General features: G+C 41.8%; 4 protein-coding genes across 14 annotated transcripts; 2 read left to right on the top strand and 2 right to left on the bottom strand.

Moving 5' to 3' along the window:
• The first annotated feature begins 580 nt into the window (after positions 1–580).
• Positions 581–6,610, top strand: LOC4334750 (uncharacterized). 10 transcript variants are annotated; one of them, XR_010740203.1, is made up of 15 exons: positions 581–875; positions 1,122–1,174; positions 1,277–1,445; positions 1,527–1,590; positions 2,585–2,664; positions 2,785–2,938; positions 3,539–3,600; positions 3,802–3,864; positions 4,701–4,759; positions 4,860–4,941; positions 5,166–5,451; positions 5,548–5,653; positions 5,827–5,870; positions 5,946–6,170; positions 6,344–6,610. XR_010740203.1 is itself a non-coding variant. In XM_015774209.3 (13 exons), the coding sequence occupies exons 1-13, from the start codon at positions 729–731 to the stop codon at positions 6,360–6,362; spliced, it is 1,221 nt and encodes a 406-aa protein (XP_015629695.1). In that variant the 5' UTR covers positions 581–728; the 3' UTR covers positions 6,363–6,610. The 10 variants fall into 10 exon arrangements, 1 of the variants encoding a protein (XP_015629695.1); XR_010740204.1 differs by having other exon boundaries at positions 5,533–5,653; XR_010740202.1 differs by having other exon boundaries at positions 5,166–5,477.
• Positions 6,611–6,729: 119 nt separating this feature from the next.
• Positions 6,730–8,616, bottom strand: LOC4334749 (small ribosomal subunit protein bS6c). The gene is made up of 2 exons (XM_015774222.2): positions 8,171–8,616; positions 6,730–7,279 (listed from the first exon to the last, which is right to left on the bottom strand). Exons 1-2 carry the CDS (start codon positions 8,582–8,584, stop codon positions 7,034–7,036), a joined length of 660 nt encoding a protein of 219 aa, XP_015629708.1. The 5' UTR covers positions 8,585–8,616; the 3' UTR covers positions 6,730–7,033.
• Positions 8,617–9,435: 819 nt separating this feature from the next.
• On the top strand, positions 9,436–11,677 carry LOC4334748 (uncharacterized). 2 transcript variants are annotated; one of them, XM_015774213.3, is made up of 3 exons: positions 9,436–9,523; positions 9,778–10,731; positions 11,423–11,677. In XM_015774213.3, the coding sequence occupies exons 2-3, from the start codon at positions 9,787–9,789 to the stop codon at positions 11,426–11,428; spliced, it is 951 nt and encodes a 316-aa protein (XP_015629699.1). In that variant the 5' UTR covers positions 9,436–9,523; positions 9,778–9,786; the 3' UTR covers positions 11,429–11,677. The 2 variants fall into 2 exon arrangements, with proteins under 2 accessions (XP_015629699.1, XP_015629700.1); XM_015774214.3 differs by having other exon boundaries at positions 9,436–9,528.
• Positions 11,678–12,080: 403 nt separating this feature from the next.
• Positions 12,081–16,183, bottom strand: LOC4334747 (uncharacterized). Its single transcript, XM_015774215.3, has 10 exons — positions 15,996–16,183; positions 15,499–15,570; positions 15,143–15,267; positions 14,887–15,047; positions 14,466–14,535; positions 14,311–14,365; positions 13,740–13,823; positions 13,238–13,276; positions 12,687–12,733; positions 12,081–12,513 (listed from the first exon to the last, which is right to left on the bottom strand). Exons 1-10 carry the CDS (start codon positions 16,095–16,097, stop codon positions 12,402–12,404), a joined length of 867 nt encoding a protein of 288 aa, XP_015629701.1. The 5' UTR covers positions 16,098–16,183; the 3' UTR covers positions 12,081–12,401.
• Between the last annotated feature and the right edge of the window lie 879 nt (positions 16,184–17,062).

Genomic DNA, 17,062 nt, shown 5'->3' with positions numbered 1-17,062 from the left:
ATTTGACATATCATATCACTATGAATATGTATATGTTTATGCAGTATGTATTACATGTTGTTTTGTGTTTATTTATTTTTGGGATGGAGAGATTCAGCTTTCAGCCCCCATCGTTTGGCATATCTACAATCGAAAAATAATTTGTGAATGAAATTTTTACATACATATTCTTAATGATCTAAAAGTAAAGGCTGAAAAATAAGTTTCGATGAAAAAAAAATCAAAATCAACTTCAAATTTAAGTTTGAAAATTTAAATTTTGGCTGACAATTCAAATTTCCCAAACATAAATGATAGAAGACCACAACTATTTTATTAAAATTGTAGATTGTAGATTTGCCCAACTTGAGCTAATTTTAGAAAACAAAAACTAAATAATATAGGTGGATCGGGCCCAACAGATGCTGTGTTGTCGTGACTACGCCATCCTTGGATCGGGCCCAGCCCACGCCAGAATGGCTGACCTGTCAATTTAGTTGCAGCCCAATCATGGTAGACCCATTAGTAGGAGCCTACGGCCCACATGGTCTTGCAAGAGGCCCATCCGAATAAAACAACCGGACGTCGTCTTCCCCATCCTGGTTGGGTTGGAGTCGGAGAGCCGAGAGCGTCTCGCCGCCTACCGCTCGCTCATTTGGGCAGAAACCCTAGCCCTAGGCGAGCCCCTAAACCCCAACCTCGCCCGCGATTTCCTCCCCGAGGGCGTCGAGGGGAGGTAGGTTGGCGCCATGGATGCGATGAGGAAGCAACTCGACGTGCTCATGGGGGCAAACCGCAACGGCGACGTGCGGGAGGTCAGCCGCAAGTACTACGACCGCGACGTCTGCCGCCTCTTCCTCGCCGGCCTCTGCCCCCACGACCTCTTCCAGCTCACGGTACCTTCCCCCTTCTCAGTATCCAGTATCCACTCATCTCCATGATGCTTCTCTGTGTTTTTTTTTTCTTTGTGGGAGGTTAATTTGGTGGGTAAGCGCTTGGGGTCAGGCCGTAGATTAGGGTTCGGAGTGTAAATCAATATTATTAGCCTATTGCGTTGGTGTGAATCAAAATCTAGGTTCTCTCATTTGAGATAATTTCGTGCTGTGATTCTGTTAACTAATCGGCTAATTCATTCATGGCAGAAAATGGATCTCGGGCCTTGCCCCAAAGTTCATTCGCTGCAGCTACGGAAGGAGTATCCTTTGACTTATGGAACACTTCATCTTTCTCCTTTTAAAATATTCCGCACTCTACTGTATAGAGTATAGTGGTCTTTGCCTTCCTGAACTGTTCGCAGTTATGAAGAAGTAAAGGCAAAAGGAACAGAAAATTATGATAGGGAACTCGAGGAAATGATAGACAGGCTCATCGTGGAGTGCGAGAGGAAAATTCAGAGGGCGCTGAAGCGTCTTGCTGATGAGGATGCCAAGGCTGCTATTGCAATATCTGTTTCTGAGGTTACTCAGGTATTTATCCAACTATATGCATCGAAACTTATTTGTCTAGAACTTCAATTGAATTGCTTGCTTGCTTGTTAACATTTGCAGACAGATGAGGTGTTGCAGTTGTCAAAGGAGATCAAGGAAAAAATGAAAGAAGTTGATACCTATGGTAACGATATTTAAATACACTAGCTGAATGCACATGCTTTGCGTCAGAATTTGAAAAAGAGAACCCCACCATACACTCTAAAGCCCCCTAAACAACAACAATAATATCCCCATTGTTATCAATATTTCCCAAAAAATTGTACATCTACGTCAAGCTACATAGTTCCTTTAATATATATTTGTACACTCGTCTATAGAGAAGTTCACTTACTCACCAGTAAGGGTCCCTCATGGCAGTGGTGGTGGGTGGTGAGACTGGTGACAAACACCATTCACCACCACCATTGGAGTCCTCTATAGGAGTATATACAATATTTATATACACAGGGTTCCAGTGATCCTATCAACTACAGGGTGACTGCTAACTGTCTTTTCAAAGTATTCACTCTCAGTTTACAGGGATATTGTAAAAGCATCTTATTAATCTCTTTAGGCCTAAATTAACAGCTACTTTAAATTGTAAAAACCCTTTAGTTGCTTTTACTCTCAAAAGATTAATCAAGGTGGTTTGAAGATGTGGTTAACTGTCCAAGCAGTTAGATGTTACTGTTGTATATGTACAAGTGTTGGTGTTTATAGAGGGATTATGCACTAAAAATTCTCTTAACTGCAATGTTGAACACTCATTCATCAAATGCAACTTCAATGAGCAGTAATTTTGTCCGGATGTGGATAATTTGTTTCAACGTAGTCTTTACTTGATTTGTCAACATACAGAAGGGTTCTAGCATATTACTCCCTCCGTTTCATATTATAAGACTTTCTAGCATTGCCCACATTCATATAGATGTTAATGAATCTAGACACATATACCACATTCATATAGATGTTAATGAATCTAGACACATATATGTGTCTAGATTCATTAACATCTATATGAATGTGGGCAATGCTAGAAAGTCTTATAATATGAAACGGAGGAAGTACTTGGTTTCACTAGTTCGTAGTTATAAGTTTTACTACCAAAATACTTAATCTTTCTCGTCAACATGTAGATTTTGAAGGGAAAACTGATGATAAAATCAAGACCATGGAAGTGGTGGAAGAATTAAGATCTAAAAGGGCTGACATGCAGGTATTATTTTGAAAGCTTGAATATATGTGCTCTCGATTCTCATAGTTTGTGTATACCAGCACATGTAACTAATAGTAAATAAAGTTTTAATCCTACTGGCATTTTTCTTCTTTGTTGCAGGCTACCCTTCTGCTTGATGCCTTTAACAAGGACAGAGCTTCATTACCTCAGCCTACTCCAACACCTCAAATGGCATCAGTACCAGCACCTGCTCCCCCTGATGCTCGCACTCAAGAAATGATCAACGAAAAGATAAAGAAAGCTGAAGAGCTTGGTATGAAAAGAACCGCTCTACTTTATTACTAAGTAGTATGCATGCGGGTTGTTTTCTTCTGTGAGGTTACTGGCTCAGTTACAAGGGCCAAGATATAGTTTATTTTTGTAGTTTATCTCAGTTTCACTCACTCAGTTCACAGCACATACAGTTTCTAGTAGCAATATGAACTATTTGCTAGTCAGGCAGCAGTGCTTTTTTTTTCCCTTTTATACCTATCAACTCCAATCTTTTCAAGCTAAGATGCTATTTTTGCAGTGTACTCCATCCGTCCCACTCACTAAGGCGCACACGCATTTTAAGATTCAAATCTTTAAATATTTGACCAATAAATAGTTTATTATAAATTAAAGTTTATTTGATTAAAGTAATAATTGGACTATCATTTAAATTTACTTTCATATGATTATGATTTTGTTGTTACAAACATTATAGTATATGAGAAATTTAAAGTCAAAGATTTGTCTTGAAGACTATGCCAAGTTTGACCGCGCCTTAGTGAGTGGGATGGAGGGAGCATTTGCATTGGTTATGGTGCTAGTAGTTTTTTAATGACATAAAGAAGTTTATGTGATATAATCTTGCTCATCCTTTTGTTAGGTGAACAAGGGATGGTAGATGAAGCACAGAAAGTTATGGAAGAAGCAGAGGCTTTGAAAAAGGTAGATATCGTCATGTACACTGACTATATTGTGTCCATCCTTTCACAGCCTAGTACTGGGTTAATTTCTAGCCTTTCAATTGCTGGCAGCATAAATGATAACTCTTATTTTTTTAGGACGTTGGCATTTTGTCTATTTTTCTGTGGTTGTGTAGATCATGACTAATGCCTTCCATTATTGTTGCTGTTGTTCTATGACCAGTTGGCAGCACGGAGGGAACCAACTTCGGATCCTACTAAATATACTGCTGCTGATGTTCGAATTGTGAGTTTAATCCTAACATGGTTAATTTTATTTGATTACTTATTTTTGTTGTATTAATTTACACAGTGCTATCACTAGCTTTGCCTTCTTTATTGAAGACCAGTAGATTCTGCAATGCTTATTGTCGCCTTAGACACACTTGGTTTGCTACTAGTTATTCAATGATATTTTTTGCCCAACACTTGGGTTGCTAAAGAGCTTTTTTTTTTTCTATAAGATTTTACTCTGTACTGGGATGCTGATAAAAAATATGCATTTCCTGGACATGTATTTAAGGACATTTTTATAAAATTCTGTACATTTTGATAGAGTCTGCTATTAAGTGAAAACTCATATTTTATGCATTAAGAAATTTATGCTTATCATGCAAGCTATTGTTGCTCTCAAGGGGGTATGTATCATTGTCTGGCCATTTGCACATATGTTACTAGAAAAGTGATAAGCCGATTATTCTATAATCTTGGAGTACATCTTTTGCAACACCATCCCCATAGTTCAGTTCTTTCTAAAAATTACCATGTCCATTCATCATATTTAGATGCTTTCTTGCTTGCAAACTGAAACTGTAATGAACTTGGTCTAACTTGCGGTTATATATATATATTTCTTGATAGACTCGTAGATGTGAATTTCTTGATATCGTAGAATGTGGTGACTTAGTGGTTCTATGCATATATAATTGTACTATCTCAAAATTTTAGTTGGTGCTTTCATTTTCATACTGGAATTTTCTATTTATCATTTATATTATAATTCTATTTCAAAGTATGGCTTACTGTTGTTTATACATTGTACTATTGCTAATGGAGTAATGGTATTCCCGGTTCATTTTGTAGACTGATCAGAAGTTGCGTCTCTGTGACATATGTGGAGCATTTCTAAGTGTCTACGACAAGTAATTCCTTTTAGCTCCTTTTGCTCCCAAAATGTTCTGAAACTTCATATTTAATTCACACCTTTGGTAGGAAATATGTCTCATGCTATATTGTATCCAGTGATCGACGCCTTGCTGACCATTTTGGAGGAAAGCTACATTTGGGATACATGCTGATTCGTGAGAAACTGAAAGAACTACAGGTACATTCTTGCATACCCGACTTACCGCAAGTAAAGTTTTTGGGGAATGATAATTAATTTAGAATTCCAAATGTCTACTGCCCTAAAGGCATAATCACAAAAAGCCAAGAAATCTACACAATCTTATTTGACCTTATATTCTGTTTGTACATTATGATCCAAGTATGTGGGTTTTGTGCTTTCTCTGAATTTGTTAAGGTGGAAATTTTGTACATCTTTATCAGGTGCTGAATGTTATGTACCCTTTACTGCTTTAAAGAGTTACTCTGTTTTGGGCCTTTTGGCATCTGTGAGTTTTCTTATCTCAAGGAAGAACCTTCAGGTTCTCACCTTCTCTATATATTATTTCATTTCTCACATTGGAGGGCACAGTGGCTACTACATTAGTCGTTACAGGAACTAGTCAATGTTGCATAATTGGAATCTCGTCAATGTTGCATAATTGGAATCTCATGTGCCAATCATCCCTCCTATCCATGGGAACAACAGCTGTCATGTACAGTTGCAAATGTAAGCGTAGGAGTGTGCAAAACATGGTATGGACAATCATGTTTACTTAATTGTGTCAAGCTGCTCATATAATCTGCTTAGTATTATGTTGATCAGAAGCTGGAGATTGTTTTCTGCTGGGTGATCCATATTTTGTAGAGATGGTGATAAATAGTACCGGTTAAGTTACTCTGAAAGTGCACTCCTTTTGCCATCTTTTACTGTAAGTACTAAGTTTGTAAATTAATTGCTGGAGCAATTTAACCGTAATGTATCTCTTGCACCTTTTTTTTATATATATGTTACTTTTTTTCCTTTATCTGTTTCCCTCCTATGCAAATTGGAGCCTTGATATCATGATTTTATCATTATAAAATATTCTATGCCGCCTTCCAGGAGGAGAGAAGTAAAAGAAGGAAGGCACCTGAAGATGACAGGCGGTATGTGCTTTTCCATCCTAGTTTCATTTTCATGTAGTGTCAGCATAATCTGAAAGTACATGCTGTGCTCATCAGATCAAGAGAATACAGCAAGGACCGCAATGGTCAGGCATCCAGGGATAGAGATTCAGAAAGAAAGGACAGAGTTGAACCTCGAGAAAGCAGAAGAGACCATGATCGTGATCGGGATAGGCGCCACGATAGGGACCGCCGCCATGATCGCGATCGGGATAGAGATTATGACCGTTCGCGTGGCCATGATTCAAGGAGAAGGGAACGTTCTCGATCCAGGGAGCGCAGGTATGGTTCAATGGTTTCTTTGCTCACTTCTCTCTGCCTTTCTTGTATAGCGATTTATTCCGACCATAAACTTTTGACAGTATAATGACAAAGAAACACAATGAAATTATCTGCTTTTGATATGGAAACCTTTATATCACTAGGAGCTAACATTAGACAGTTGTTATTTTCAGGCGCCACGATAGATACTGAATCTGGTGCTCCATGATGGCTGATTTTGGAGTATTCTGGTTTTTCTACATGATACTTGTGGTCCTCCGAGATATTGTGTTTGTTGAGCTTTTACTGAAGAACTCTGGAGCATGGATATATGCCGTCAGACTGTGCTGTATGCATTTGTTTCTGACCTACTATGGTTGGCCAGCATATACTACTTTATATCATACTTATGGTGTACCAAAGACGATTTTGTGTTAATCAAAACTAGTTTTTCCCAGCCATCAGTGTGTTTTGCCCTCTTATCAGCTAAATGCCCTGGTAGTCTTGATGTTAAACAAATGATCAAAACTCAACAAATGAAATGCACGGTAAGGCAGCCTATAAATGAAATGCCATGGCGTACAGGAAATGAGCCCTGATTTTGTTAACAGCATAACTTGTTCCAGAGGCCCCAGCAGGCCATGCTCCACAAAAGTGTTCGTTCAATATCCCTTAACGTGTAGGAGTACCAGGTAAGATCAGAGCAGTGCTATAACGAAAAAAAAGGAAGACAAATTTCTTCTAAATTATCAACAGAAAGGGCGACATTTTTTCTCAACGATTGCAGCGAAAAACCAATCTCCTCCCATGGCAGTAGGATTCTTGTATGATATAAACATATTCCCCAAAACATGGAAACCTGAGTCCAGGTGGTGAAACTGATCTTAAAAGGCTTTCCGCTTGCGGACCTTGAAACTGGTTGAGCGGATGACATCGTCGTCAGCATTGAGCCTCATTTGCAGAGCATCCAGGGATTCAGGCTTGGTGAAGTATGTCACAAGGAGGTAGATTCCGTCGTAGTAGGTGGATGGCAAACCAGTCCTGCTGTTCCTCTTCCTGATGCTGTATGCCAGTGGGATGACTCCTCGGTTGAAGACTTCCACATACATGGCGCCACCCGCAACAAGGAGCTGCAAGACATGCGAAAAACCACCATAAGTAACTCAGTAAGCAAATTGCAGATAGGTTTGTAGCAAGTGAACATCTTATGGAGTGAAGTCACACTTCAGGATACCATCAAATTTAAGGTTACAGAATGGGCAAGAGGCTTGATTGATCATCAACCAAGACAATTATGGGACAAAAAAAAAAAAAGACCAAGGTAAACTTGAATGCGTGTTAACTGGTGATTGCTACTACTCCTACTAAACAATGCAGGAGATTGTGCGCGCAGGATGGAATGATGGATATATAATAACAAAACTATTTTTTTGGTAGGTTCTGTAGTAAACGTATGTTCTACAGCAGAAACAATTTTATGCTTCCTGTATCTCCACTATGACATACGCAAATAATATGGGGCTGTAGCTGTTGACCAGAAAGTATACATTTGCAACAAAATGATTTGCTTCAGCTTCACCTACAATGACTGATATATGATTTTAAGCAATGTTAATGACAGAACGAGCCAAATGACAGCATTTTTAATAAGAAACAAGTATGCCATTAACTCATCCTGGTTTACCATAAACTGGGAAAAGATGACAAGTTCATGCATTGGCCAGTACAAACCTTCCTAGAAATTCATGTCAACTGCAGGAGCAGGTCTGCAGCATAGCCCAAATCCAAAATGCATTGGCGTCTAGTCAATGCAGCTAATTATTTACCACTAGTAGTGATTTTGAGTTTTACCAGTGTGCCATAAATTCAGCCCGATTTACCATAAACTGGCAAAAGATAAAATTCTCATGCATTGGCCACTACAAATCTTCCTCGGAAATTCATGTCTACTGCAGCAGATAGCAAATGCATTGGCGCCTAGTCAGTGCAGCTAATTATTTACTAGTAATTTTGATTTTTACCTCCTCGTAACGCTGTATGAGGGCGAGGCGCTCCTCCTCGGACATGTCGGGGCGGAGCACGACCATGGTCTCGTACTGGCGAAGCCCGGGCGGGCACGGCGGCATCTCCCGCTCCTCCAGCGCCAGCGCCGCCTCCGCGGCCGACATCCCAAGCCCACCGCCTCCTATCCCTAGCCCAGCACCGAACCCCGAGGACGAACCCTCCTCATCCCCCACCTCGTCGTTCTCGCCACCGGCCGCAGCCGCCGCCCCGCCGTAGAACCCCGCGGCGTATCCGGCCGACACCACGCGCGCCACCCGAGCCGCCGCCCTGCGCGGCGCGACGCGCAGGCGCGAGCGCGAGGGCGGGAGAGTCGGGAGGAGAGCGGTCGCCGCGGCGGTGGAGGAGATGGAGAGCGCCATTGGTGGCGGCATTGGAGAGCGAGCGCGAGAGAGTGGAGGTAGGCGAGGTGTGTTGCCTTCGTGTCCAGTGGATAGATAAGGATAGGATTTTTAGATGGAGGCCCATTAAACCGGTTTTTGTTGGGCCGGGGTTAGTGGGCCAAATGGACCGGCTTTTGATTGGCCCAGGTAAAGGTTCCAGCCACTTCGCTTTGCCTAAGTTTTTTCATTTTTAAATTTTTATTTTTTAATATTTACAGAAATATTGTACGGCGAAAACATTTACAGAAGTAGATCCCGAGGGCGGCAAGGTGATGTGAGGACGGACAAGATAAAAAAAACTAGAAAACTGTATTTTTTACAAGGTGAAAATTGCATTATATCTCGGTGCAAAATACGCACACCTTGCCACCCTCCACTTAGGGAGCGTTCGGCAGGAGGAGTTTGTGAGTTAGTTTGTTTCATTTTTCGCACGCACGCTTCTCGAACTACTAACGGTGTGTTTTTTGCAAAAATTTTCTATATGAAAGTTGCTTTAAAAAATCATATTAATCTATTTTTAAAGTTTAAAATAGTTTATACTCAATTAATCATGTACTAATAGCTCACCTCGTTTTACGTATCTTCCCAATCTTCTCTTTTCCCCTCCTCTCAAACTCACCCTTAGGTGTCAGGGGTAATTTATGTAAATATTTTGGATGGTATAATATTTTTTAAATATTAAAAAATAAAAATTTAAAAATGAAAAAAATTCTCGCTTTGCCTCTGACTTCGTGTCCAGCCGACAGTATAGCTGAGCTGGCAGTCCGTTCGTGTCACTGCAAGTGGGCCCCACGCCGTACTTGCTCCACGATAAGCTCGTGCTCTGCTCTGCTCATCTCTCCGCGTGCTTCTTCTTCTTCTCTCTCTAAATTTCTCCATTCCGCTCGCGATCTCCACTCGCTTCGTCCAGATCTCCGCATCAACCCACAGGTAAAGTAAGAAAAAATCAATCTATGTTTCTTTCTACTTGCTCTCGCTTCGTTTTGGAGGATATTTGTGCCTCAGATCTTGTTGCCGTGTGTAGCCTAGCCGTGTAGAATAGGAAAGAGAAAAGAAAGCAATCTTTCTTGTGATCAAGTCTTTGGTGATTCTTGTGGAGTTAGCAATGGCGTGCGATCTGTTTGCTTGATTTGATCTTGCTGTGAGATCTTGATTCGATCGCTTGTTGTTGTTGCTACCTGAAGTTAGCGAGCATGTCGTCTTCGTCGGAGAACCCCACGGTGACGGAGCGTGGCGGCGGGAAGGACCGCCGGGACGACGACGGCGGCGAAAAGAAGGAAGGAGGCGGGGGATTCATGGAGAAGGTGAAGGACTTCATCCACGACATCGGGGAGAAGATCGAGGGGGCCGTCGGCTTCGGCAAGCCCACTGCCGACGTCTCCGGCGTCCACATCCCGCACATCAGCCTCCACCGCGCCGACCTCGTCGTCGACGTGCTCATCAAGAACCCTAACCCGGTCCCTATCCCGCTCGTCGACATCGACTACCTCATCGAGAGCGACGGCCGCAAGCTCGTCTCCGGCCTCATCCCGGACGCCGGCACAATCCACGCCCATGGCGAGGAGACCGTCAAGATCCCCATCTCACTCATCTACGACGACATCAAGAGCACCTACAACGACATCAAGCCCGGGAGCATCATCCCCTACCTCGTCAGGGTCGTCCTCCTCATCGACGTCCCCATCATCGGCAGGATCAAGCTCCCCCTCGAGAAGTCCGGCGAGATCCCCATCCCCTACAAGCCCGACGTCGACGTCGAGAAGATCAAGTTCCACAGGTTCTCCTTCGAGGAGACCACCGCCACGCTGCATCTCAAGCTCGAGAACAAGAATGACTTCGACCTGGGCCTCAACATGCTCGAGTATGAGATGTGGCTCGGCGACGACAGCGTCGCCAGTGCCGAGCTCACCGAGTCGGCAACGATCGAGAAGCAAGGGATCACCACCATGCAGGTCCCATTCAGCTTCAGGCCCAAGGATTTCGGCTCTGCTGTCTGGGACATGATCAGGGGGAGGGGCACTGGCTACACCATCAAGGGCAAGATCGATGTCGATACTCCGTTCGGGAACATGAAGCTGCCCATTAGCAAAGAGGGTGGAACCACTCGCATCAAGAAGGATGACGATGATGACGATGAGGTATTATGCATTGCTTTTGCTTGCTGTCTCTTGATTTACCATCCAGTAAATCTACATCTTGTTGGTTAAATTGCAATTCAATCATATAGCAGTAGACCAGGTTAGTCATGTTGTTTGACTAGAAAGGCAGTTGAAGGCCAAGAATAGATCTTGTAGGTACAATTTTACTTTTCAGCTCAGGAGTCCACTAGTTGAGCTTCTCGGATCCGATTTCGACATAATCTTGGTAGTTACAATAGAGTTTCTCTATGCATTTCTCTTCCATTATACTGAAAGTTGATCAATCAAGCATTGTTCTTGACTCTCATAGAGCTCGCTAGTCATTTACTGAAGTTGTTGTGCTACATTGGTGTTTATCTCTGTGGCAAATAATCAGTGTATCTGTAGCATTCTATTCAAATGTAGGATATGCAATTCAACCAAGATCTGTTTTTCATAAGAATCTCAGATAGCAAAAAACTGTTAGAAATTTTAGCTGAAATCATGGTATCCATTCATACTTTGGAAAACCAAGCCATATCACAGTATGTCAAAAGAGAAGTGTAAGATAGTGCAGGTTCCCAGTTACAGTAGTATTATGTATGTCGATCCATCTGAAATAGATTGGAGGGTGGTGGCTCCAAATTCTTTCTAGCAGGCATGCTTCTGCTGTGGCACCTTACTAATATCATTCTCTGAATTACCTTTACAGGATTGAAGTTGTGCTGATAAAACATACAGGGTAGGGAAGCAGAGATGGTGATGCCCTGTGCTCTGAAGCATATGGTGCTATTGTTGGCTGCCTTATCTGAGCTGAGCCGCTGTGTTGTGTTGTTACTCATCTAGCTGCCTCCCGTTATTTTGTTCATGTTTATTAGACTCGGGACAACTTAATTTGTGGTGGAAACCTTGATAATAAAATCAACAGGCCCTTGTTCTTTGTGGGGTCAGTTGATATTTTTCGTTATGTTTTCCCCAAATACTGGTTGTGAGGGCGAATGCTGTTCAGGAACCTGTTCCAATGGTAAACTGAAGAATGGTTGTCAATTTTGCTGATTAAATGATGGTTCTGGAGGTAGCCACCTTGCATTCATCCATCGATATCAGTGTGAATGTGATGAATGGTTTGTGTTTAGCTACTCCATTACGGATGATTTGGATAGATTTTGACTAATTGGACAGGACAAGCCAGTGCTCTGTCTGCAACTCTGCATTGCTGGCTACCGTCTTCGCTATGTATAATCGTAGAGAGTTTCATGACAGACAGTAGCATTCCTGGAAAACCAGAATCATATACGCATACATGTATTCTTCCTTTCTTGCATCCTTCGAAGAAACAAAAAGAATAAAGTAAACAGAGTACACTGATCTCCTGCCAAGATCTCGTTAGTTGAGCTTGATTTAGAGGAATCTGCTGATATTTACATTGTTGTACAGTTCATGCCTTTCTTCTCTGCAGCTTGCAAAATTGTTCTGATGCAAAAGCATGCCTAACCTCTTGAAGCCTCTCTCTACGAAGTCCAAACGGGGTCTTTACAAAAAACCAGATCCTATCTTACATCATGTCAATGCCCTACGGATCCAATGCAAGGCAGCAAGTGAGGTTGTCAGCCATTTTACAAACTTGTTCATGCCCAGGTGCGGTTGTTAGCCATTTGTTCATGCCTCTAGGTCATACAGTCACACTGTAGTCACCTCTTTCTCCGCTCTTCTTCTTCAAGCTTATTCCGGAGATCTTTCAATGCATGCACTACTTTAGGTTTCAGCTTGTGCTGAAAAAGCTTCCCTTGCAACGATGTTGATCTGCCAATTTCGAAATCCAAATATAAACAGGTTTAGCATTTTCTTCTCTTTTAAATAATTTGGTGGCATCATTCTTTTCTTCTGTTGCAGCTCGAGGAGAATACTTTCAGTGCGATGCTCAAATAAACACATTAGAGAGAAAAAAAATAAGTAGGAAAGTTTGAACTCTGAACCTGGTTTCCTTCAGCTCTTCATCAAGCTCCTTTTCTGATTCTTTTATCTGCAGAACCACAAGATGAAATAATTTGTTGTCAAGCAATCTCCATATGCAACAATAGAGTTCCCGTGTTTTATCAGAAACTTCATAGTTTTGCAAAGTAATGTTTTCAGCTTATGCTTAATTTTCAATAGCGTATTTACAGTATGTCTGTTTGAATTGGAGATTCAAGCCTACTCAGGCAGACCCAACTTGGCGTCAAGCCCTGGGCAGCCCAGCATGTATTGGGTCACATTTAGAGCATCACAGTGAAAAAAATGCAACGCATTGGACTTTTAGTCCCAGGCCTCAGGCTGGTGGTGAAAGTCCTAGGTCAGCCATCTGTATCTTGTTGATTACTCAGCATGGCTTAAACAATATAAAACATTTTGTACCATAGTTACAACAAGACATTTGGTCCAAAAATAAGGATGCTATACCAGCACAATGCATGTAATCAGATATTCAAGTGAAGAGCATCTATTTGAGCAAGTAATGTGTGCAGGATAAAAAAGATTAAGAACTAACCTCTTTGACCAATCTTTTAGAGCTCCAAATAAGAGCACCCTACACAGTGGGAACAACCTTTTAACCATCAAGAATAAAACATTTGATGATAAAACCACAAAGCAAAATCCTATAGGAGATATAAGTTTCACTTCTGAGATTCACATTATGCATGTTTGATACATTCCTCTTTTGAAGATATCAATTATCTTTCCTGCCTTAACTCTTTTGAAGGAAATGTCAAGATATCAATTATCAATTATCTTTCCTGCCTTTACTCTTTTGAAGGAAATATTCAGTTTGGACATATAACATCCAGTACTTGTGTTTTTCGGACCCCCGTTGGGAAATTTTGGTGATTAAATGCATAGGATACAAAATGTGTTTTCTGCTACTGTGAGTTCAGAATATGTTGCAGAACATGACAAAAAGATAAAAGTTCTAAACCATAAACCGGTCAAAAATGTCTAACGGCAGGCAGATATGATAGAAGCAGCTAATCCCCAAAAGGGTGACAACATACTTCTCCATGTGCCAATTGTTGCTCCAATGCATCAGATGTTACAACCCAGACTTTCGGGCATCCATCTGCCACCAAAGCTTCAACCTGTGTTGGTCAAAGAATCAGAGAAAGAAACATCTTGCTTTCATACAGAAATTTGAAGCTCATTGCTTCAAAATTCAAATGTCACAGGCGCGGAAATTTAGTGTTACCATGTTAATATGAGAAATTAATGCCCATGGATGAAAATACAGCAGGTAAGAGCCAAGAGTGCATCACTTGAGATCAGTATTAGTGTACAACCCTTGAATAAATTATGCTTGCTCTACCGATCTTCTTTTGCATAAGCACCAGGTATTTGAACGGTTGGTATAAAAATATAACTAGTATAAGGCCCACCACTGGAGCCTTACTGCTGGTGAAACGGACCCAACTATTTTCTGGCATAAAGACATCCAGTTATGCATGCTTCATAAATCAATGCTTTTGTTGCTTAATTTAAATCTACGTGTGAATTTTGCACTGCGGTAAATGCACATGTCTGGTCAACTAGGGGTATCCTTTGTTCTGAATAAGAATTTATCAGCATTACCTCCTTCTCAATCCAAGAATCAGCAGACAAGTCACCAGAATATACCACATCAACCCTATTCCATGAAGTAAAATCTATTTGTTAAGTTTCGCTACAGGCTAAACTGCTTGAAGTAACAATTCCCACAGATATATCAGCTCACAATATTATCTCACCCTTTATAGGTTTCTTTGTGTGTAGAAAGCCCAGAGGCTGCAGCATCAAATACTACTACAACCTTTATCTCTGCAAGCATGACAATGACAAATGATATAAGAATGCTGGAATGGGAGAACATCAGATAGCTATTGAGAAGAAATTACGCACCACCGGCAGATAAAAACAAATCATCATCTACTTATGCTCCCCACTTGGCAAGATGATACATTTGTAAGCCATGACTACCTTTTTCACTATAAGCCACTATTGAACTGGTGTTTGCTCTAATAGAGATAAGAAGTACCTAACATCTAATCAGAGTATACTAACATCTATCAGCTTCAACAGCTACAGCTTAAGTAAACAGCATAAGTGAGTTTTAAGGAAATCATGCTTGAGACCATACGTAACGGATCTAATTTCCTACTACAAACAAACCTCTTACTGCACTGAAAGATACTAGCTCATCAATGAGCATTTGTCTTGCAATCTCTTGCCTTCCATTCATGAAGTCCTTCTTAAGCTTTCCCCAGTAGCCACATACATTATAACCGTCCACAAGAATAACCGGGGAAGCAATTTCCAAACCCTGATTTGTGCTAGATTAATTGACAAAACAATGTCAGCATTTCATTGAACCACCAATCAAAAAATGTAGTGAGGTCCTGATAATGCAATGAGAGGCAAGCCTGACTAGTGAAGAGTGGAAGAAGCATCATCGTAGAAGTCTGTGTCATCAGGAAGCACTTCTTTTATTACTTTCTTTTTGCGGTACCGAGTAGCAGGCTGAGGTCCACTTGTTTGCCTCCTTTCATAATCCTGATGACAAGGGCATAACTGTTAGAACTAAGCTTAAGAATACAAAAGGCACACACAAGGGTAAATAACTGTTAGAACTAAGATTAATCTTGGATGCTTCGGGTGCCCCTGTTTGGCCATACCCACCTGATGAATTCGGTACATGCTGTTCTACGACTTTATACAAAGTGCAGCAGAGTAGATCACAGATTTTAGCATATGAGAGAAAAGGTAATGCAACAAAGCTTGCACCTTCCAAAATTTTAGAATCCTCAAGCTCTGCTTCACATTGGAAGTTATCCTAGGAGGCCGTCGCTCAGAAACCTACACATAAATAGGCAGCGTGTCATGTGTGAGGACGCAAAGCCATAAAGCCGACCTGTTACCCATGGGTCCAATACAAGATCTTCCATTTGTTGATAATCCAACAAATGTGCTATTAAATTGAGAATGTACCACACTAAATGTTCTGATTAATACAACAACAAAAAAAACATAACTCAATCCTCATGAATAACTCTTTTTTTTTTGCATGGTTGAGCACGCACAGCAGCCGTTTTTCCCCTTCCATGTGGGTGCCCCAGAATTTTGTGAAGCAATGATTCGTAACTGATAATTCCTCTAATCCCTTGCAGCAATGTTCATTCACAGGCACATTCAGTTCAATCCAAACTCCCCGCGCTGAATTCGATCATACTGTACCCATTACCCAAACTGTTGGTACCTGAGGGGAGGAGGAATGAGCTGACCTTGTTGGCGCCAGAGGGGCCGCCTCTGCCGCCCCGCCCCTTGCCCTTGGCCATCACCACGACGATGGCCGACGCCGCGGAGTACGCGGCCGAGCCCACCATCCCTCCGCCGCTGCCTCGCCGCGCCGTGGAGACCGCGCAGCCGCAGAGAGAGAGGAGAGAAAGAGAGAGAGAGGCCGCCGCAACGCAACGGGTGGGTGTGGTGCGGCCGCCGCACGAAGACGCCAGCCATAACCTCCCGCGCCATCTGGACCGTCCGATGCCCGATCGGACGGACCACAGACGCACACGCACTTCTGCTCCTGGCCTTCATCAATCTAATGTCACTATTCTGCAAGTCTGCTTCCTTTGGTCCGTTTCATGCTACTGTCTGTCTGACGGAGTAATTGGGTCTTTTAAAAAATGATACTATTAATTGTTGATTTTGGCTCTGTTCGGCTGCACTTAACTTCACTGTTGTGCAGCCAACACAAACAGTGTACTGTTTGTGTCTGTAGCTGCAACAGTTATGGCTGCGTGCAGCGGCTCTATTGGCTAGCCAAACATACCCTATGATTATGCAAACATTATTAAAGGAACAAACGTATGCTTGTATGCTTGTGAGTGATGCTATTATTGAACGAATAATCAGTGATGAGTTGTGTCGGATAATGCTATTGCAAGTGTGTTTTTGACTTTTCATGTGCATGATAGCCCTCGCCATTTTTATGCATACTTGGGTTGACACGGTGGCATCTTCCCCTCTTCTTATTTCCATTTTTCCCCTTTTTATTTACACGCAAGCTGCAGATTGTTAACTCGTGAGAAGCCGGGCAATTTGTGTGGTTCTCATCGAAAGCGTGTCTTTAAAAGTTCTCTTCCAGTCCAGCCGTTAATTCTCTTGCTCTTTTCCATTGCTTTCTTTCTTCCTGCCTGTTCATCGACCATCCATAACTCTTTCAATCACGGAAACAAAGGCAGAAGGGAGTTTGTTTAATTGTTAGTTTGAGGTCAAGTCATGATTGAAGTTAATATTATAGAGCCTGTGTGTTTCTGTTTGGAAGTTAGAATGATTCCAATACCATCTT

Source organism: Oryza sativa, chromosome 3 (genome assembly GCF_034140825.1).
Source record: "Oryza sativa Japonica Group chromosome 3, ASM3414082v1".
In the NCBI taxonomy this organism is placed as follows: Eukaryota; Viridiplantae; Streptophyta; class Magnoliopsida; order Poales; family Poaceae; genus Oryza; species Oryza sativa.
The sequence above is the reverse complement of the archived record's forward strand: the minus strand, read 5'-3'. Positions and strand labels throughout refer to the sequence as shown.

Bases quoted from the DNA above. Each gene is read 5' to 3' on its own strand.
- LOC4334749 (XM_015774222.2), bottom strand. From the start codon at position 8,584: ATGCCGCCACCAATGGCGCTCTCCATCTCCTCCACCGCCGCGGCGACC. The intron at 7,280-8,170 runs GTAAAAATCAAA...CATGTCTTGCAG, and splicing joins TCATACAGCGTTACGAGGAG to CTCCTTGTTGCGGGTGGCGC.
- LOC4334747 (XM_015774215.3), bottom strand. From the start codon at position 16,097: ATGGTGGGCTCGGCCGCGTACTCCGCGGCGTCGGCCATCGTCGTGGTG. The intron at 15,268-15,498 runs GTGCAAGCTTTG...CCTTGTCATCAG, and splicing joins GGATTCTAAAATTTTGGAAG to GATTATGAAAGGAGGCAAAC. The intron at 12,514-12,686 runs GTTCAGAGTTCA...CGAAATTGGCAG, and splicing joins GAAGAGCTGAAGGAAACCAG to ATCAACATCGTTGCAAGGGA.
- LOC4334750 (XM_015774209.3), top strand. From the start codon at position 729: ATGGATGCGATGAGGAAGCAACTCGACGTGCTCATGGGGGCAAACCGC. The intron at 876-1,121 runs GTACCTTCCCCC...CATTCATGGCAG, and splicing joins ACGACCTCTTCCAGCTCACG to AAAATGGATCTCGGGCCTTG. The intron at 5,871-5,945 runs GTATGTGCTTTT...TGTGCTCATCAG, and splicing joins GCACCTGAAGATGACAGGCG to ATCAAGAGAATACAGCAAGG.
- LOC4334748 (XM_015774213.3), top strand. From the start codon at position 9,787: ATGTCGTCTTCGTCGGAGAACCCCACGGTGACGGAGCGTGGCGGCGGG.